At 45.8% G+C, this 22521-nt stretch overlaps 1 protein-coding gene across 1 annotated transcript in view; it reads right to left on the bottom strand.

Annotated features, from left to right (window-relative positions):
- Positions 1-22521, bottom strand: part of ZNF516 (zinc finger protein 516) — a 110405-nt gene that overhangs the window by 51012 nt on the left and 36872 nt on the right. Inside the window, exon 2 of the mRNA XM_023741570.1 lies at positions 4-1589. Coding sequence (XP_023597338.1) covers positions 4-1383 — 1380 coding nt within the window. The 5' untranslated portion in view covers positions 1384-1589. The remainder of the gene's footprint in view (positions 1-3; positions 1590-22521) is intronic.

Here is a 22521-nt window from a genome sequence, read left to right as displayed (position 1 = left end):
GGCCCTCTTCCGCGGGTGGCCGGGCGCAGCAGGAGCCGCGGGCTCGCGCTTGCGCTTGTCAGAGCTGACCAAAACGAACTCGCGGCGCGCACGCTCCACGGCCACGTCCGCGCCGCCTGCGGCCTCGTCCCAGGCGCCGTACTTGAGGTACTCTGCCGGCTCAGCCACCTTGCCGCGCGTGGCCAGCTGCCAGGCCTGGTAGCTGCTGACTGGGTCCAGTTCGGCCACCCTGCGTCCGGCTGTGCCGCCCCGCGCGTCGCCCCGGCCCGCGGGCCGCAGGCTTAGGCACTGAAGGAAACGCTGCTGCGCGTCCGTGGGACCTGGCTCCGTGCTCTGGGTGCGCCCCGCCTCCGCGCGCCGGTGTACCGCGTTGTGCACGCTCAAGCTGTCCAGGTTTGTAAACAGGTTCCCGCACTTGGTGCAAACCTCGTAGAGGGACAGGCCGGTGACGATGGTCTCCTCCTGCACCACGTTGTTGATGGTAGCGATGGGGTCCAGCTCGCTCCGCGGCCTATTCTTGCTAGCTGCTTTGGGGCCATGTGCCTTCATGTGGTTCTTGAGGAACCAGGGTTCCTTGAAACGACGGCCGCAGATGTGGCAGCCATGGTCAAAGGAGCCGCGGTGCTTCTTCATGTGCGCCTTCAGGAACCAGGTCTGGCTAAAGGCCTGGCCGCACACCTCGCATGGGAACTCCCCGGCCGGCAGCTCGCTCCTGCCGTTCTCCACAGCCGCCTCGGCGCTCCCACCGTTAGGCACCTGCGCAGTAATGTGGTCCTTCTCGATGTGGCTCAACAGCGACTCCTCGCGCAAAGTCATGTAGCTGCAGAGCCGGCACTTGAAGGGCTTGTGGGCCTGCTGCAGGTGCTGCTCCAGGCCCCGCTTGCGCTCGAAGGCGCTCTTGCAGAAGGGGCACTGGGAGACCACAGTGCAGGCCGGGCCTTCCTCGCCGCCACCCCCAGCCGCGTCCGCTTCCTTGCGGCTGCTCCTCAGCAGGATCTTGCCGCCGTCCCCCGGCGAGGCCCCGTTCAGGATCTTGTTACAGGCAGAGGTGCTCTTCGTGGGGCTGGTGCAGCCGTCCAGGCCCTCAGACACCCGCAGCTCACCTAGTGGGGCCTCGCTCACCTCTGGCTCGTGTCCCTGCACCAGGGTCCCCGTCCGGTGGCTCCGAATGTGAATCTTGAGGTTGCCCTTCTGGGAGGCCCTGTGGTCACAGTAGGGGCACTTGTATGGCTTTTCCCCAGTGTGCTTGCGCATGTGCTGCGACAGGGAGCTCTGGAAGGGGAAGCTCTTGCCGCAGATGCAGCAGCTGTGGCACACCGTCTTGTCCCCATCCAGTTCGGGGCCACGCCGCAGCTCCATCTCCACATCTCTGTTCCGATCCATCTGGTCGGCTATAAGGGCATGAGCTGGATCAGGAGAGGGCAGGTCTGTCCACGGCGGGTGAGAACTTCCTCAGGCACTCCTACAGGAACCGGCCCTATCTCTCCATTTTCAGACAAGGCTTTGCTTCCCAGCTGCCAGAGGGGTGCCTGCTGTGGCTGCGTTCCAGCATATTCTAAGCTGAAAGCATGGCCGATGGCAATGAGCACCTGGAAGACAGGACACAAAAGTCAGATGAGCATAGCTTCCACACCAACGAGGACATGACACCACATAGGGACAGGGAGCCATCCTGGCCTCTTACAAACTCTGTCCCATCTTAGTCATGACAAGAAGTGACATTCTAACATACACTATGACATGGACAAATCTCGAAAGCATCATGCTGAGTGAAATAAGGCAGACATAGTAGAGCAAATATTGCACAATCCCATTTATACAAAATATCTATGCAATGGTTAGTTTTATGTGTCAGCTTGGCTAGGCCCTGGTTCCCAGTGATTTGGCCAAACACTCGTCTAGCTGCTATTCCATAATGTAATGTAATGTAATGTAATCACATTCCATAGTGCAATCTAATGTGATGTGATCTATCAGCTGAAAAGAGAGTTTCCATACAGTGTGTTCTTGCTCCAGACATAAATAAGACATTTTGGCAGAACTCTCACTCTCCTCATCATCTGCCCTACGGACGTTGGACTTGCCAGCCCCCACAACTGCATGAGCCATCTCCTTAAAAGTAAATCAATCTCAGGATCTCTGTATCTATCCATCTATCACTGGTTCTGTTTCCCTAGAGAATGCTAAGGCAGTCTAGAGTAGGAAAATGCAGAGAAAGTAGATTAGTAGTTACCTGGGGCAGGTTGGAGGGAGTTAAGTGGTAGTTACTGCGTAAGGGATACTAAATTTCTGTTAAAGGTGATGAAAAAGTTTTGAAATGGATGTAGTGATGGTTGCTCATGGTGAACGTAATCAGTGCCACTTTATACTTAAAAATGGTTACAATGGTAAATTTTATGTCATATATGTCCTGTGGGTATATATATATATAATACAAATTAAAGAAACAAGACACCAACACTTCAAATAAATAAGTAGCTGGTTTTTTTAAATCAATAATTTAAAAATTAATTATTGATGATTAAATATTTGCATGCTAAATAACTGTAAATGTGTACTAAAATTTTTCAACCAAAAAGATCATTAGGGAAATGCTGTGGGGGTAGAGTCTGTGGGAGTGTGAGGCACATACTCCATACAGGCCACAGGATCGGGGGCATACACGGGAAAAGGGACAGGCAGAAACTAAGCTGGGAGGAGGACTTAGACGAGTCAGAAAGACATGTCCTAGCAGAGGCAGGACTCGTGGTCCAAGGAAACGTGCTGCAAAGGCACTTCACAAGTGTTACAGGCATTTACAGATAAGTTCCAGTGTCTACATAGTAAGAAGATGCGACTTCAATAAGAGCACAGATTGTTTAACAAAGGAGAGGCAGCACAGCGCACGGAGGAAAGAGCCGAGTCCATGAGTCCCCATGGAAGGCCTGTTGTGAACTGGTCGCTACACACTTGGGGGGGGGGTCCTCGGCCTCTGTGGGCAGAAGCTTTCCTCATGCTGGCTCTTCCAAGTACAAGTGACCCTGAGACACACAGAGACACAACGTGCCTGGTCTTAGCTCATCATGTCCTCTCCGATAAAGCCCAGACTCCCTAGCTGGCCTACAATGTCCTTGCCATCTGGTTGCCCCCTGCCCCCACAGGTGCCCTCAGCGCTACCCCTCTTCTCAGTCCTAACCCTGATACAGAGGTACCTCCACCACCCGTGAGCCCTTCCTTCCCCCCAAAATGCTAAATTTGTGTAATACATTAAAGTATGAATGGAACATACTGTTTAAAGTTAACTTAGTGACTTAATCCGAGTATAAAATCTTAAGTTTAAAGAACCATACAGAAATAAGTTTACAGGAAAAAAAAAAACAACAATAACTAAAACTCTCAACCCTGAAGCCCTGGAAGTTAGTGGTTCCAGGGGTATTTTGCAGATGCCACTGGACTCCCAGTTTGTTTTACAAAAGATGTTACGCGAAGAGACAATTCTCAAATTCGAGTTACTACACAAAGCCAACCTTATCAGCTGAAAGACAAGATCCAGAGAGTAAAAGCACTCGACTAATTAAGGATCATAAGAGGAACCCACAAATTCACCTTGAATCACCACTGATCATTTCAAGGGAGGAGACTTGAACAGGTCATTAAAAGCTCTAGGGCTAGACTGTTTCTTCCTCCTGAGCTGCTGTTGTTGTGTGGTGACAAGTCAATTTCGACTCATAGCGACCCCATATGACAGAGTAAAGCTGCCACATAGGGTTTTCTTGGCTGTAACATCTTTATGGGAGCAAATCACCAGGTTTTTCTCCTGAGGAGCTGCTGGGTAGGTTCAAACCGCCAACTTTTCAGTTAGCACCACCAGGGCTCCTTTAACTCCTGCGCTATACCCTGGTATTTTCAGATCTCCCAGGTGCCATCTAAGAGCAAATACTTTCCAAAGCAGAGAGGACAGCGACTCCCAGACCCAGCTCCATTCCACTGAAGCCAGACTGGGGGTCTCCGAAGCACAGTGGATGGAAAGGGTGAAATGTGGGAACCAGGAGAGCCAGCCTCAGTCCCCCGGTCCTCCCTCACTAACCAGACGTGTCTAATCGCATTCCTTCATGCCCTACACTCCAGCCTCCTCGTTCTAAAGTGGATGGGGGATTCTGAGGGGCCCGTGGAAGCTGTGGGTCCCCAAATCCTCTTCTAACAGGAAGTTGTTTTCTGCCCCTCATTTCCTCATTTGCAAAAATGGGAATAATTCTCTTATCCTACAGGCCTCACTGGGGACAGTGGTGGTTCGGTGATAGAATTCTCACCTTCCATGCAGGAAACCCAGGTTCCGTTCCCTGCTAACACGCCTCATGCCAGCCACCGCCCATCCAGGGTGGAGGCTTGCGTGTTGCTATGATGCTGAACAAATTTCAGCAGAGCTTCCAGACTAAGGAAAAAAGGCCTGGCGATCTACTTCCAAACATCAGCCAACGAAAACCCTATGGAGCACAATGGTCCCATCAACAATCATGGAGATGGCACAGGACTAGGCAGCTAGGCAGCATTTCGCTCCGTTGTGCACGGGGTCGCCATGCGTCAGGGGCCGACTGAACAGCAGCAAACCACAACAGGCCTCTCAGGCCTACGTGAGGTCAAAGGGGTGATTATACATGAAACACTGTGGAAAGTGCCGCTCTTCCCAGAGGGGGCATCGCTCCACGATCTGTGAGAACAGGGTCCCCTGCGACACGGCTCGTGGCTGAGTGACCTCCGCGTGAACATGCCGTGTTAAGTCCAACGGCACGCGCGGCACCGTTCCCCTGCCTTCCAGGAGGGGGCCCAGAAGCCTCTGTGCACTTAGAAGGCTGGGCCTGCTCATCCCAGCTTCCGCAGAAATCCACTCCCATCTCCTCAGAACCGTCCTGATGTTCAAGTTTCACAGTCTCCAACAACCCCCACCCCCAAGCCAAAGACCAGACACGTCCCTCAAAGGGCCTGAAGACTGGAGAATGTAGCTTTCATTTCTTACCATGCTGCCCTCCAAACTAGTTTCAAGGCTTCATCCAAAAGCTAGCTGGGCCCTGCCATTTACAGGGAAATCCTCAAGTGAGGGCATTACCACCACCCCCAGTGACCAGCCAAACAAAGCTCCTCTTTCTCTTTTGTTTTCCTTCTCTGCTCGGCTCACCCCCATCTTTCAAAAATAAGCCCTGCTAAGTCCCTGGGAGAACTGCATGGTAAGTGTTTTTAGTTAAGAACTCAAGAAAATATTTTGAAGGGAAAAATATATAAATGTGGAAGTGGAAAAAGTGCTGTAACAGGAATAGCGATTTAAGCCAGAAACACCATGATCTTAAAAGAAACCATAACGTTAACAAGATTGCTTCCACTGAAAGAGTTCTATAAAGTGGTCCTTTTTCCAGAGGCCCACGCTGACGACCAGTTTCTCGAAAACCTTTGGACAAACGGTCAGAAATTAAATCCCTGCAATTGGCCCTCCTCCACGCTTCCAAATCACCCGATCGCTGTCATCGTCCCTTTTAGCTGCAGGCAGAACTACTATTTAAGACAAGCCCATCAGTTCTTCAAAAAAGAAAGAGAAGGCTGTGGTCAGAACTTCCATCTTAACTGCTCCATGGGTGGCCACCCCAATTAAGGGGCTTATGGGGAGTTCAAAAATGCTGGACTCCAAACTAACCTGCTATCCTTGAAGAAAAATCCACCAGGCCTTTGAGCCAGAAGGCTGTGGATGGTTTCTCAACACTTATTTTGGTCACTCGTGGGGGTGGCTTACCTCTGGACACCACTGGCTTTGAAAAACTATTATTACACTCTGTTCTAGTCAAATATGTTTCAGCCCCTGAGCTGCCCGTTTTACCTTTTCAGAAAAGTCAGATGGGGTCCCTGCACTCCATAAAACACATTAACTGATATAACTGACCTTGTTGTTGGGTGCTATCCAGTCAATTCCGACTCACAGTGACCCTATGTGACAGAGTAGAACTGACCCATAGGGTTTCTTTGGCTGTAATCTTTATGGAGCAGATTGCCAGGTCTTTCTCCCAAGGAGCCGCTGGGTGGGTTTGAACTACCAACCTTTTGGTTAGCAGCTGATCTCGCTTAACTCTTGCGCCACCAGGTCTCCTTATAACTAGCCTTACCAACTTGTAAACACTAGCCTGTTACCAAAACCAGACAGACTGAAGTCCTTCAGCAACAGAAGCATTAGGGGGACAAGGAGATGGCAGGAGAGTAAAGGTACTTTTTCATTTGAGCGGTGTGTCGCTCGGTACCCACACATAAAGCATGCCCAATTTGAACACGTATTTTGCCCATAATGATTCACAGTTTTGTTGTTATTGTAAGATGTATTACAAACTTTTTCCAAGGCTGAAATTGAGAACCTTCCAGACAAGACTGTAATTTAATTGTTTAGGCATAAAAATGACTTGCTGATTAGGGTTTTAAAATAGATTTCCAATGGCTCTCCTGCTGTGTGTGTGTGTGTGTGTATGCGTGCTTGTTTCTCTAGGGATCTAAGGAACGGTTTGAAGCTCCTCCTTAAAAATATATTATAATGGATATAGGGAAGAGTTGAAGTCAAAATACGGAAGTTGAAAATAAAAGATGCAGGTAAAGGTTAAAAAATAATCATGTAAATGAATAAAGCACTAGTTCTAAATAGAGAGGTTGCATGCCTTAGAGATATTATGTCTTTCGTTTTTGTTGTTGTTCCTATATTTAAGTGACTTGCCCAAAATTACTTGCATTCACTTGATTTGGGATAAATTTAATCTGTGGGTACATGTTTCAACAAATAAATCACCTTCTGTAAGCTGGAACTGCCTTTTTGACCTTAATACAATGCAGGAAAGTCATTTCCTCAAGCAAACTCTGGTATCTGACACAGTTCCCAGAGTGGGGAAGCGTGCACCGGGGAAACTCCACTTACACCAAAGTAACTTAGAGAAAAGTATTAGAAAGCTAAGATCCAAGACCAGAAAGAAAACATTTAACGTGGCCAGATGATATATAAAACACAAATGTGCACTGACCACAGGTGTCCATCAACTGTCATACGAGTCATATGACATCCCTTACAGAACGTGCCTCACAACCTATTCCCACAGAGCTCAGGGCTGTGTGATCAGATGGGAACAAAGGTTTCATCACACCAAGCACTTCCTGGGCACCTACTGAGTGCAACAAAGAATTAAAAGATCACTAAGAAACAACGCTCAGCTATAGGAACGCAAAAGCCCAAAAGGGAAATGGGCATGTAAACACATAATGATAAGACAGTATCCTGGCATAGCACCAGTAGGACAAGTAGAAGTTTCCAGAAAGGCAGGGCGGGATGTGGTTAACTGTATGCAAGGATTGGCCGAGTCTTCACAGGGAAATGGAGCTTGTCTGGGAACTGAATGGATATGGGCTGAATCCTAGCAATTAGAACAATTCCACATCCCAGCAACCCAAGTGGGAAATACCAGAGTCTCCCCTGATTCTTTCCTGGCCCTTTTGCCAACATCCCATAATACACCACTACGTCCTGTTGGCTGGACCCCCCAAATTGCGCCAGCCTCCACCCAGCCCCCCACCTGACCTGCCACCACCCACAACAGTCCCCTCCACGTTGTGCCCTGACTCTGAAAGCCACCCCCCAGCACCACCCACCCACCCATTGGCCAAGCACAGCCAAGACCATCCTTCCAAAACTCAGACCTGAGACATAAAACCCTTAAGATAAAGTTCAAACTCCTTAAATCGGCTTATAAGGCCCTCCAGCCCTGCCACTGTGGGGCCCTTGTCCCCTGCCCTCCCTCCCCAGTCTATGACGTGCACCCTGCTCCAACTTCCACCTGAGTGTGACCCTCACCTTCTCCAGGTACCCATGCTCACTCTCACCTGGAGCGTGCCCCAGCCCCTCGGCCGGAGTCACCACCCACCCATGTTCTCTGGGACCCTCAGCAGCCAGAGGTCCCAGTCGGGGGGCCCACGCCCTCTCAAGCCCTCCGTGGGGCCCCATCAGAGCACATGATGGCTTCTTTAATCAGTCCCTCACAGACTCCACATTTCAGTTAAGTTCTCAACTACTAACCAGAAGGTTGGTGGTTCAAACTCACCCAGAGGCATCTTGAAAGAAAGGCCTGGTGATCTGTTCCCAAAAGGTCACAGCCTTGTAACCCCTATGGAGCACAGTTCTACTCTAAACACACGGGGTGGCCATGAGTTGGAACCACCTCGAAGGCAACTGGTTCGGTATGGTTTTGGTTGGTCCCACATCGAGCTTTCTCCCCACTACATCCCCAAAGTCAGCACAGTGCCACCACAGGTGGGCACCACAGCATTGTAAGAGGAGTTCAATATACCTGTGTTCAGACCCAGCTCTGCCACTTACTCAGATTCACTGTGTGACCTGGGGCCAGTCCCTTAACTTCTCTGTTCCTCCATCAGTTCCCTCATCTTTAAAAAGTGAATGACAGCAATCACACCTACATTATAGCACTTTCCTGAGGCTTAAATTTTAATGCACACAGGTACTGAGAACAATGTTTAGCACACAGCAAATAGTAGGTAAATGCTGGATACTGTTAGTCATAAATACTTGTTGAGTGAGTGAAATGTCAATGCAGTATCCAAAGTTACCTGGGCACTGGCACTGGGTATATTTAATAAATTTAAAAAGACAACAGAAGCTCTGGGAGTTGGATTAGAAATAGCTAAATAGTAACAGCTATGTGTTTACTGATCTTTTATAGTGTACACTACAACAGCCTATTTAATACAATTATAAATTCTTTTATCAACAAGTATAATCATCTGCAGCAAACATGTTCAAACACTTCAGCTCTAGAACTCTTCATAAAAATTAAACCTTAATATGAACTGGATATTGGATGATATTTGAGAACGATTATTTTCGTTAGGTTGGTAATACAAGAGAATATTCTTATTTTTTGGAGATGTATGATGAGATATTTAGAGGTAGTTTACCAGAGAGACAGAGAGGCAAACATATAATGTTAACAACGGCTGTATCTAGATGGTGGGTAGATGAATATGGAAGTATATGGACTATTCTTTCCATTATTTTGGATTTTGGAAAATTGTCATAAGGGAAGTTAAAACAAAAAAAGATCTCATTTGAAACACCAGCATGTACAACAATGAAAGCAGAGCTGCTCTGGGGGGAGCCAGGTGGCCCCTCCCCCTCCCCTCCCTCCTCCCCTTTCCACCTCCCCCTCCTCCTTCACCTCCCCCAGTCCCCCCTTCCCCGGCCCCCAGGAAGCCCAGAGGCTCTAAGGAATGCACGTTGGAAAACATTACCTTTTTTCATTCTACTTTTCAAAAGTCACAGGGAAAAAAAAAAAAAATCATCTGAATACTATGCATTTGCTAACATAAACAGCAGTGTTTTATGTTAAAAGACTCCCATCTGGTGTTTAAAGAGTCTTGCCCAGAAGCATTAAAGAAATCCACACTGAGAGCTGACTTTTGGGTAAAGCCTCCTCCAGACAATAGGAAGGAGCCCAGTGGACTCTGGAGTCTAGGATGACCCTCCCCGTGGCTTCTCAAGGCACAAACCAGCAACACTGTGGAGGTTCCCGTCCACATTTTAAACAGTAATTTTCTGACCGGTTAAATACAGCGTTGACGGGGGGGGGGGGGCATGTAAACTATTTTATAGGTTTCAATGGTGAGTGTCCCCCTGCCTCTGTAGGAAATCTGGCCATTTTCTGTTCTGCAAAGGAAACCAGGACAGAGTGAACTCTGAAATGCTTTGTACCAATCTTAAAACTATCCGAGCGGAGTGGAGTTGATCAGATAACTCTGATCCAGGAAAAGGAATCCAAAGGCTAACTTTCAAATACGCGCTAATATTCAGAGTAACTTTCATAACAAAACAACTCCTGAAGTTTGTCCAAGCCGACCAAAAGCAGGCCAGCAGCAGCAGGCGGAACAAAGGGCTGGGGGGGGCGGGGGGGGACGCGGCGTTTCCTGCCCCAGTGTACTCCAGGAGCCCAGATTATTCTGCTGCAGGAAGCAAAACTGGGGTTGGTGGTGTTCTTCCAGGAATGACTCTTGTCTGCTGTTGTCTCGGCCCTCCTGCACTCACCAGTCACATCATACTGAGACATGGCTTTGGTTTCCTAGCCGCCATGTGGTTTCACTTACTCTCTTCCTCTCACCTCTGATCCACCTTCTGGAAAGAAGCACCGGCTTTCGGGGAGACCCTGACATTAGCGAGGATAGAAAGCACAGGAATGACCTCTAACCCAGCTCCCAGCTATGGTGGCTGTGGACCTGGCTGTCCATGGACCTGGGGGTCCCTGTGTGTGTGAACAGAGACCTCTGGGTACCAGGAGAATTCACCAACGGGCTGGAGTGGAATCTGAAGAATTGGAGAGAGAGGGAAAACACACTCACAAAAAAAAGCTCCAAGTGGACAGATTGTTTCAGATGTTTGCAGGGTGGTCTGTGGAGGAGTCACAGGGACCCAACCCCGGCTGGGGGTTGGTTTCTGTGGCCGTGTATTCCTGTCCACGGCGACAGGGTGAGCGGACACACATGTGCCGAGTGGGCGCGGGGCCCAGTCTGGTTTCAGTACACTGTGCTTGTTTTGTTCTCTGGGAGACAATGAAATGCGCTTTATTAGTTACACTGTAGGATTATGAGCCATGAATTAAAATACATCATTAACATCCTGGGCAAACTTATCTTGTGACTGAGACAAAAAGCCCATTCTCTGAACAAATGGGGGAAAAATTCCATGACAACAATGCGGAGTTCCTCTCCCTAAAACCCATTCTGTGCACGATGGACAATTACAGGCTTATATTCCCCAGACTGGGGTCCCGAAGAGCCCCATGAAGTGACGCATTCACTATTGGGAGAGTAAGTACCATTGATGACAAGGCCTTGGGCTGCGGCTGTTCTCAGAGCAATCAATAATCCATTATGAACAAACTGCATTTCCACTCTAATAAGAAGGATGAATAAAGGCTGCCAGAACCAGCAGCATTCACCAGAGGCCTCTCCCCGCCTCCCAGAGTTGGGGAGGAAGGACAATCCCACCGTCCCAGAGTGTAACTAATAGCAGGGAGGCCAGCACAACGCCTGTAACAAACCTTATTTGGAATCAGCCAAGGAACAAAGTGTTTGGACATTTCAGTGAAAAACACTCCTTTATAAAGGTAAGTCTCCAATCTGCTTTGTTCAGAAAACAGGGCAGTGTGGGTGAATCATCAAATGCGGAAGACAAAGTTCCATTTCCTTAAACGAAGGTTCAAAATACAGAAGTTGAAAATAAAATATGCAGGTAAAGGTTAAAAAATAATCATGTAAATGCATAAATACAGCACTAGTTCTAAATAGAGAGGTTGCCATGCCTTAGAGATACTATGTCTTTTGTTTTTGTTGTTGTTCCTATATTTAAGTGATTTGCCCAAAATTACTTGCATTCACTTGATTTGGGATAAATTTAATCTGTGGGTACATGTTTCAACAAATAAATCACCTTCTGTAAGCTGGAACTGCCTTTTTGACCTTCATACATTTAAAGAATGACTTCGCATCCCCCAATAAATAAAGACAAGTACCAACATGCCATTTCCCCAAAAGCAACTAACTCTCCGTACTAGGGTTTCATTTTGGAAACTCTGTGATCATGCAAGCTAATAAAGCAAGACTTGCTTCAATTACCCACCTTAGACCCTGGCTCTGGAATCATCTATTTATAGCAAAGTGCATCTCTGACCTAAACGCAAGCAGATTATCTTTTACAAAGTTCTGTGCTATAAATTGTCAAAAAAACAAACAAACCATGAAATCCTGCCTTAGGAGAAGATAGACAGACTCCAGCTAAGCCCCCAGAAGTAATGTACAAACAGAACATTGGCTAAAAGAGAATGGTAAGGATGATAGAGCAATCTATTTCCAAAAGAAAATATAAAAGAGCATTCATATATAAGTTGCCCGTGCTCTTTTACTAAAACAGAAAGACTAGTAGTCAAATCTGACCTTACAGGGCAAAAAAAAAAAAAAAAAAAGCAGCTGAATATACAATAGAATTATTGATTATATTCAGAAAAGCCCAAAAATAAACTAGGGAGGATGTGGGCATGTTCTTTCCCTAGCCATCATTTCATCTACTGAGAAATCCACAGCGGTCATTGAGGCTGTAATAAAGAGACTTCCATCTGAACAAAGATTGGGAGAGGGAGTGTTTTTATATTAAAAGGGAAGAAGCCTCCTTTTTTTGTTTTTTTTTTTTGTTGTTGTTCTCTGAAATTAATGAATTACTGTTACTTAATTCCCAAGTCTCTTGTTAAGTAATCACTTTACCAATCCACGTGTCCCTAAAAAAGTAAACTTCACCAATCTGAGAAAAAGAGAAAGTAGCAGGGGCAGGGCCTGCTCCATAATTCTCTCCAGATAAATGTCCTTTTCTCGTCTCCTCCACTGCCACGGGAGCTGGCGTGAGGGTCTGGAGGTAACTCCAGCCTTCCCGTAGCAGCCGGCAGTGCTAGTGTGGTTGATGATCTTGTCAACATTTCCATTAGGCTCCGCGTTTTCAGAGGCTTCGGGCTTCATCTCCTCCTCCAACTCTGCAGCTCCGATGAGGCCGGGCCACAGTGAGGGGCTGTTGTGCATTTTACAAAAATAGAGGCCAAATCACTCGCTATTCATTACACGAGCCATGCAAGTGGTGAGTTTTTACTTTGACTCTTTTTACATCCTGTACAGAAATAAACAGAGCCAAAGGAGCAACGAATCCAGAAACCCTGAAAACTTGGGGAACACTAGAGAAAATGAAGACTCATCAGTTTCTACTTTTAAAACAAACATGGCTGGTCAGAGGCTTTGAGGTAAACTGCAGTGAAAATCAGATTCCAAAGGGGCTTGTAAGTTTTTACTGAGCCTAAACTTAGAAGTGTAGGAGCTGTTATCGATCCAGTGTCTAACAGCAAAATTAAAATTATTTTTCTAGAAATGATCATGTGCAGAAACTCACTATATTTCTTTAATACATTAAGACCTCCTAGTCATTACTGGATGCACATTTTTGAAGATTTTTATTAGCTGACTGTAAAATATATTTAAGCTGAAATTTGTTTCTACAAATAAGCGATATATTTTATTCTATGTAAGTTAACAGCAAGGTCAATATTTGCTACCCCTTTGGGCTCATACACACATATACACACAAGCACACACAAAAGCACACATACGCACTCATGCACACATGCATGCACAAGCACACACACACAGATGTACATGTGCATCAAGTACATGCATGTACACACATGCACACACATGCACATATGCATGTACACACACTTAGATACACATGCATATGCACACACATGCATGCACATGCATGCCCCACACACACACACTGCCCTGTTTTCCAACTTCTACCTAAAACCAACATTTCTCTCTTAGTGTAAAAAAAAACGGCCTGCAATTAACACCTATCTCTTTACTCTGTCCACTTTGTGAAAGAACCTAAAAGTCCCCACCACCAAGTGAAAGAAAGAACTGTGCCCAAGAATACAAAGAGAGATAATTATGTGCAGTAAGCCATAAAACGTTCTGTTAAACATTACCTTTAGAGGTAACGCTGTTTAGCCCAAAAGTCAGCCCCCAAAAATCCCTTCATTAAGAGCTCACAAGGGAAAAATAAACTCTTCAAAAATCTGTTTTGCTGAATTCTGAGCAATCACAAACATTTTCTGTAAAAATACCCTGAATTGAGTAGATTTTGGTAGGACAGCTGAAAGGTACATCACGCAAGGAGTCAGTTGAGATTTTGTTTGTCATTATACAAACACCAATCAATACTTCAGGAGGTTCAAAATTATAGAAGGGCAAATCTTCTAGAAATGTTTACTATATATAGCACATATACTACAGCCTGTTTAAATTGTCCAGACCCATTACTGTCAATAACAACGGCAACGTGACCTAGTTTATCACTAGCGTACACAGCACCTTTGAAAGCAGTTGGCTCTTCCAGCCGCTTAGGGAGAGTGATCTATCAGAGAACGTCCACAAAGAGCAATTCTTGACAAAAACATGATGTCATAGCTCCATAGCATTTACCTTGCCTTGCTGTCTAAAAATATATATTTCAAACATACGTAGTAGCACTTCGTTGCAAGTTCTAGGTTTTGAAGATAAAAGACCATCTGTATTTCCCTTATATGGAACAAAAAAGGATAAACAAGCAAAATGTCACTTTAACTCCCCATAATAATGTTAGCCTATTACTTAGCCATGAAAGTAAGGCAAATCAAGCACCGTAAGTGATCATAAATGATCTTGCAGGAATGAGGAAGTAAATATTTTTCTAGGCCAAAGCCATCTCACCCCACAAAAACTTTTGGTAAAAGTAATTATAAAATATAACAAGGCAGATTTTTGGACTTCAAAGCTCCTACCCACCCCCCCCCCAACACACACACCCTGCCCCCTCGGTCCCCAGAGAGGAGAGCTATCGAACTTGAAATCGAAGCTCTCTGCCGTCAGCGGGCCTGGCTTATTTGGAATAAAGTGTTGCACTATTCATGAGGACAGCACTGTCCTCTCAGAGACAAACAGCAATCACACCAGTTGCTTGCCAACATTTCCCAAGAACCTGAAGACCATGGCTATAATTCAATGATGACATCTGTGGAGTCCTTGGTTACAGGAGGGTCCATCTTTAAAACTGAAGCCACGCCAATGGTGTGTATTAAGCTTAATAATACATTCACTCTGTGCATGCTGCCATTTTCCATTCCCCCTTTTCATTCAACTTCCTCCTGCCTTGAAGCACCAGAAACCCCTAAAAGTCTAGAACCCTTGTCTTTGATTTGTTTGAAGCAAATGTTGTGAAAAGATGGGTGATGTACTGCTAGGAGACAGATAAAGATCCTGGAGGAGTACCATACCAGCACAGGTAATGAGGGGTGAGATGCGTATTCAGGGATCCTGGTGTCTGGACAGCAGCCTGGAGCCCCTCCACCAGGCTCAGCATTGAGGCACGTGGAAGAGCGAACAGAGGGCTCAGAGGACAAAACTCAGAAGCCTGCTCGATTATTTGCAGATAAATTAAGTTCAAAATGAGATACTATGAAGTTCAAAATAATCTGGCTCAAGAAAATCACTTCAGTTCTAGAAGGCATTAAAAGATATAACGTAGACCCCTATTTGGCAAAAGGTAAGCTGACTCCTAACTTATTGCTCAACACACACAATGATACACAGGAATGCAAGCCCATCTCACAAAAGACGCTCTGCCCAACTGCATGCATACCATGTGCATGACGGGCATCTCTATGAGCACGTACCTTCATGTGAAGGAAAGGAAGCAAACACAAGATGGGTGCTTGACACTCAATGAACAAGCTACCGAGAAAAAAGAAAATGAAATTGCTCTGCGGTATGTTATGTTCCAAAACCAATCGTCAGACTGAGCTGCTGCTGTACTATTCCTTAATAAATATGACTTTGTGATGAGAGAAGAGCGACCTTCCTCCTCGTTTCCCTCACCAATCGTGGGCTCACAGCTGGCCACACCATGATTCTCACTCATCCACAGAATGGGCAGGTCTACTGGGACCTGGACCACTGGGACGTGCTCATTCCTCGAAGACTAGGCTCTGTCACTGCAGCTCTTCCTGCCTGTCTAAGGGACACTGGCCTCTGGGAAGGTGAAACACGAGATGCGCAATGTGGCTCACCCTCCTTTCTCCATTTCTTCGGCGGCTAAACTGCTCAGGCTGAACCTTGCTCTGCCTTTCTGAACCCTGGGTGTGAGCTTCCGTGCAATCCAGGGACCTGTTAGAAAGCCAAATCTGGACCGCTGATTAGGAACTGCAGACCAGAGAAGTGAGCACATTGGAACCTTACCCAGCCGGTGCCTGAAAATCCCGCCTAAACAACTAAGAAAGAGCCAGTCATCCACAGAATCACATTAAAGTATAAGACGCCCAGTGCTAAATCATACACGCGGTGTGCTCTTTGGGCAGGGGTTGCTCCAGCCAGCCTTCTGGGCACCACATCTTCAACTTCCTGACCCAGCCCAGGCTTCCAGACTCTCCCAGCATAGCTAAGACAGATCACAATTCCACATTGCTATGACAAACATAAGGAGCCCTGGTGGCACAACAGTTAAGCACTTGACTGCTAACCGAAAGGTCAGTGGTTCAAACCCACGCAGCAGCTCTGCAGGAGAAAGACCTGGCAATCTGCTCCCATAAAGATTACAGCCTACGAAACCCTATAGGGCAGTCTACTCTGTCACAAAGGGTCATCATGGTTGTAATCCACTCGACGGCACACAACAACAATTTTCACAACCATGGTTTCCTCCTGCGAGGGCTCCATCAGCACATTTTCACTGGGAAACACAGTCGAACCCTGACCCTCAGAACTTTGCCACCGACTCTTTGTATACATTGTGTGAACAAAAAGCATTACCAACCCCTGCAGCACTGTTCCTACGGGGTTCTGTGACTCCAGCCCAACACTCATATACTGTGGGTTTCTCAGCTCTCTGTTTAAAATCCTATCACCAAACTACTCATCCAAGCACAGACCATAATACAGCTTCCGATATCCTGTTTTACATTTACTCTTTTGAGATTTCTTTCAAAGTAAGTTTGCTGCGCTAGCATACCTGGTTAGAAACTGCTGTGAGGCGTGGGGTCTTGCACAGGTATAGCCTGTTTTCTTGTACAACAAAGCAAGCCGCAGGAAGGGAAAGCAGCACAATAGAGCTTCAGAGTTGTTACCCAGCTCGATTACACTGACGGGGGGGCTGAGAAAGGCTGAGGACCCCGCCGGTGAGACACACACCCCAACAAAAAGACGGTTTACTTTTAAGCGTTTGTAGGTGAGCACCTACTATGCCATGTGTGCGTGGCCAAGAAAAAACATTTGCAAAAGTTCCTTGCGTGTAAGAACCTCCTTTCTGAAAATGTGTAATCACTTTAAAGCTTTTTCTCCCTCTTAAACTAAACCCACCTGCCCCACTTTAGAGAAACACCCATGTTTGCCTTCTTAGGTGACGGCAGTTTTTGCAAACTAGTTCAAGTCTTAAGGGAACCTATGCTTAAAAAAAAAAAAAAGACAAGAAAAACTCAACAAATAGCAGGAAATCTTCCAGAATTAAAACCAAGAGTAAAACATGCTTAGGAGAGTGGCTACAGACACTCTGCCATTGACCCCCGGGGTCTCAAATACAAAGGGACTCTAGAATCATCAACTTTTTTTCCCCTTAACACAGGAGGTTCCTTTCATGAGAACATGTTGATCCAGTCTTGTAATCTAGCAAGATAATTCCTTTCAATGCCACACTCTGAAAAGACAGCTTTGCTGGGAAACAAATGGAAAATATCATTTTACTTCTGAGGAGATAAGCTTCTTGCCAACCTCCAAGTCCCAAGTATTTTACAGCTATTTATTTGAAATTATATCCACTACTATTAGATAAGTTGTACCTAGCACATCAAATACACTGTGGTTTTAATCTTTTTTTTTAAGTATTTTTTCTCATGACGCTTCACAGTAATAATTTATTTAGGTAAGTACTACTTGTAGCCCCAGTTCCTGGTGTGTAAAAGTGCTTAATGGGGAGAAAAGCCTCCCTGAAAGAAAAACATTCAAAAAGAGAATCTGGGTAATGTTGCATTCCAACGGTTTATACTTTTAGAAAGTGAGCCCGCTGGTAATGGGTTACGTCTTCCCATCACACGCTTCATCCAGAGACACACTCAGACACATCTGTAAGAGCCCTTTCTTGACAAGGAAGTTTCCATGTGAAAACTGCATCCGCTTTGAGAACTGCCTCAAACAGGGACGCAAATCCTGCAGAAACTTCTAGAAAGACAAGGGGCTGCTTGGACTTAGACGCCTGTGAGAGCAGACAAGCCAAGTAGCAGCTGACTGACAGCCCAAGCCTTCTCACACATGGGTGGCTCTTTCTTCTGTGTGTGTGCATGTGTGTGTGTGTGTGTGTGCAAACGTGTTCACATGTGTATGCGTGCACACCTGTGTGTACATGCATGGGCACATATCTGTGTATGTGTGTTCTTGCATGTGTGTGTGCAGTATACGTGTGCTTAAGTGTGTGTCTACATGTGTTCGTGCACGTGTGTGCACATGTGTCTGCATGTGTGCCTGTGTGTGCATGCATGTGCACACATGTACTTTTAACGTAAAAAAAATTTACTGCAAAATCTGCCAAGCATACTGGTGGACATGCATGTCCAGTCCCAATAATAATAATAAAACACCCACGCACCCACAAACACAACTTTAAAAATGCATCACCACTGGGATCAGTGAAACCCCCTCGGAGCCCTGGCTGAAGCCTCATCTCATGGTTTCCAGGTAGAACTCTGCTGTGAGGCTCAGTTTCTCTGCCTTGCAGACTCCGAAGGCCTTTCCAAGCCACTCAGCGGGGCTCCGCTCCTCTGAGGATAGCTTCTGTCCTTCCTGGACCAGCCTCTCACCACCAGGAGACCCTCCTCCTGCATGGAGCGCCCAGCCACGGAGCTGAGTGCCAACGTGAGTTTTTCCACGAGGAATAGCAGCACGTCCACACCAGGGACCCTTCCTTCTGCTCACGTGGCCCGGACCACACAGCAGGAAAAACACCTTTCCCTACTCCCTCAGAATGGACACTCGCTCTAACTCCCATTTTGTTTGAAATGACGTAATACTATTGCTTCTAAATATCAAACCTTCAAACATCCCCAGTGAAACTGGAACCCTTGTATATTGCTGGTGGGATTGTAAACTGTGGAAACAGTTTGGCGGTTCCTTAAAAAGTTAAACATAGGATTACCATATGACCCAGCAATTCAACTCCTAGGTATGTGCCACGAACAACTGAAAGTAGGAACACAAACAAAATTTGTACGCCAGTGTCCACTGCAGCACTATTCACAATAGCCAAAAGGTGGAAACAGACTAAATGCCAATCAATGCATGAAAGGATAAACAAAATGTGGTACATACATGCAATGGAATATGACTCAGTGATAAAGAGAAAGGAAGTCCCGATACATGCTACAACATGAATGAACCCTGAAAACATTACACTGAGTGAAACAACTCCATCACAAAAGGACACATATTGTATGATCTCACTTACATGAAGTATCGAGAACAGGCAAATGCACACAGACTAACATTTATTAGCGGTTACCAGGGGCTGGGGCAAGGGGGCGTGGGGAGTTACTGATGAAGGGGTATAGAGTTTCTGTTTGGGGTGATGAAAAACTTTTGGAAATGGATAGTAGTTATGATTACACAACATGGTGAACATAATTCATGTCACAGAATTGTACACTTAAAACGGTTTAAATAGCAAACTTTTTGTTACATATTTTAATACAATTTTTTTTTTAACCTTCTGAAGTGCTCTCCTGCAGGATGGTGGCTGCTGTCCCTGGACTGGATGCAGAGCTCCAGGCGGTGGCAGCGTGTCAATGGGCCTGGGAATGTACACAGGCGACAGGATATTTTTCTTGGAGGGCAGTGGCTCTCCTGTTACAACGCGAGGTGTTCCAAAGGGCAACTGCGGTCCCATGGAGTCTGTGACTAAACCTCCCATAAGATGTGCTAACCCAAAGCTGCAGATTCCAGCAAAGGGAGAAAGAAGGCGCTAATGAATCAAGAAATGGTAGGGGGTAGGGGTGGGGACTGTTAATGAGGCAGCCTTCTCAGCATTGGGCCTGTTGGTCCAAACAGTCCCAAAAAACGGCAATCCCTCCTGCATCACTAGGCCTTTGTATTTTCACCACTCTCGACATAAGCCAAGGAAGGAGCTTGCAGATAACATATCAAATTTCTGTAGAGGGTCAAACTGGCCATTAATATGTCTATCAAATACCGCAGGTGGTAAAACTAACCCAAAATGCTGGAAGAGGCTGACCTCTGTTTGATTAAAAACCAGCTGCCGTGCAATCAATTCCAGCAAGTTCTCTCTTCTACTCTTTCTGCATCAAAACATCTTTCAGATTAATATTAAATTCCGTTTTCTTCAACAAAAACATACAAAAACTATTAAATAAATTAATAACATCAGGGGCTATAAACTCACTCAGAACCCTGGCAATCAACCAAGCATTCAGGACTACAAACTTCTAAGAGCCAAAACTGACATAAACGAAATGAGAGGCAATGGCTCCATGTGGCTAGCGAGCTGGCTACTAACCAGTAATAAAAACTGGAGGAGGAGGTGGAATCCAGCTGGCTCTGTTTTTCTCTCTGTTTCTGACAAGTCTAATAGTTTGTGAAACAAAGGTAGACAACTTTAACCAAAACCAGCTGCCATTGAAGTCAGTTCTGACTCACGGGACCCCACGTGTGTGTGTCAGAGTAGAACTGTGCCCCGTAGGGTTTTCAATGGCTGACTTTTCAGAAGTAGATCACCAGGCCTTTCTTCCGAGGTGCCTCTGGGGGGACTCAAATCACCAACCTTTCAGTTACAAGCCAAGTGTATTAACTGTTTGCACCACCCGGGGACCCCTTTACTCGGTCACTATTCGAAAACTCTAAACTGGAGAGTTTCTGGAGTTTCTAGATGAGTATAACCAACATCTAATGTGTCAGACTTCCTGAGAGAAAAATCAGGGGGTAACAGTACAGTAAAAATAAGGGTTAAACTTCCCGACAGTTCACTGTAGTAGGAATCCATGTTACATTATTGTCTTGTTTGTTCCTGAGGGATAATTATTCATTCCCTTGTTTTTTCTGAAGTAACAGAAGGGCACGAATTGATTTTTACAGCATCCTGAGCAGGGCTTATATCCCTAAGACTCAGTGGTTCCCTTACACTTGACTTATCATTTCACAATGATTACAGAACTGTTCCTAACAGAAAACTCATCACCACTGACTGGGCACCATCTTTATGCAACACAATCACAGCTTTTCTCCCGGTACTGCATTTTGTGTCCAACCTCTTCCATGTCATGCACAGGGGGGAAGAAAAAAAGATCAATTGTCTGGAGCCTGGGGTAAGTGGGGGCAGCTACCTGTAACCTCATGACCAAAAGAGCTGAGGGGACTGACACCTTGGCACAGTTGCACTGTGGCACATTGCTTGAGAAGCCCTGAATCGCCCTGCTCAATGTGATCTTGAAAGGAAACTTGACAGTGGAGTCATCTGCCACTTTTCATTTGTCCAGCTATCAGAAATTCCTTATAGGACAACTTACACAGTTTTGCAATCTGAACGTAAAATAAGGTAACGCACTTAAGGCGCTAATCTAGTGCCTGGTACATAGCAGGCCCGCAGCAAATTCAAGTTCTTCAGTTTCAAAATTTAGTAGTATAAATACTTACAATTAAAGTGTGTGGATGAAAACATTATACTGAGTGAAAGAAGCCAGACACAAAAGGGCAAACACTGCATGTCCCCACTTAGATGAATACAGTCAGCCCTCTGTATCCATGGGTTCCACATCCACGGATTCAACCAACCATGGATCAAAAATATTTAAGGAAAACAAAAAAAGAAAAAGTTCCAAAAAGCAAAACTTTAATTTGTTGTGCGCTGAGCACTATGATGAATCCACACAAATGAAGTGATGTGTAGGCATCCTCTGCTGGAGCCTCCCGCTGCTTCACAAATCTTCAGTCTCCCTCCTGCCCTCGTGGTTTGAACATTGTTCCCCTCGCATATTGTCATTATTCCCTAAACAATACAGTACAACTGTTCACATAGCATTTACACTGTATTAGGTATTTTAAGTCATCTAGAGATGATTTAAAGCATATGGGAGGATGTGTGTAGGTTAATGCAAATACTACATCATTTTTATAAGGGACTTGAGCATCTGCTGATTTTGGTATCCCTGGGGTCCGGGAGCCAATCCCCCACAGATACTGTGGGACGACTGTATCTAGAAAAGGCAAATGCAGAAACAGAAGTTCATAAGTGGTTACCAGGGGCTGGGGGGAAGAGTTATTGCTTAGGGGGCACTGACTCCTGTTTGTAGAGATGAGGAAGTTTTAGAAATGGATAGTGGTGATGGTTGCACAACATGGGGAATGTAATTAATGACACTAAACTGCACACTTAAAATGGTTTAAATGGCAAATTTTATGTTACATATGTTTTACCACAACTTAAAAAAAAAATTTTTTTTTTAAGTGCAATGAAAGCAATGTCAATTTATGTCACCATCCTGGAGCAGTTCTGGTGTAGGGACCCAAAGATCCTCAATCTGATCAGTCGCTCACTGATAGCCAATAAGTAGCTTCCAGTGCCTCGCTGTGCCAGCCGACATCCTTCCTCTCACCTCAGTGTCTCAGCAAAGTGAGGGTGCCAGCAGCTCAGTGCCTTCCAGCTGCACAACACCAAAGGAAGCCCTTCTGTCCCCTTTTCCTCTAAGTCTAATCAGAGTATGTCCCCAGGATCCAGGGACAAAACACACAGGTTCTCTCTTCTAATCTTTCTGCATCAAAATATCTTTTGGATTAATATCAAATTCCACATTTTCTTTCTGGGCTCCTAAAATCATTTTCAAGGTGTTTTTGTCAAGGAAGAGT

Source organism: Trichechus manatus, unplaced genomic scaffold (genome assembly GCF_000243295.1).
Source record: "Trichechus manatus latirostris isolate Lorelei unplaced genomic scaffold, TriManLat1.0 scaffold00183, whole genome shotgun sequence".
NCBI classification, from domain to species: Eukaryota; Metazoa; Chordata; class Mammalia; order Sirenia; family Trichechidae; genus Trichechus; species Trichechus manatus.
Note: the sequence above shows the minus strand (reverse complement) of the source record. Positions and strands in the feature narration are given on the sequence as shown.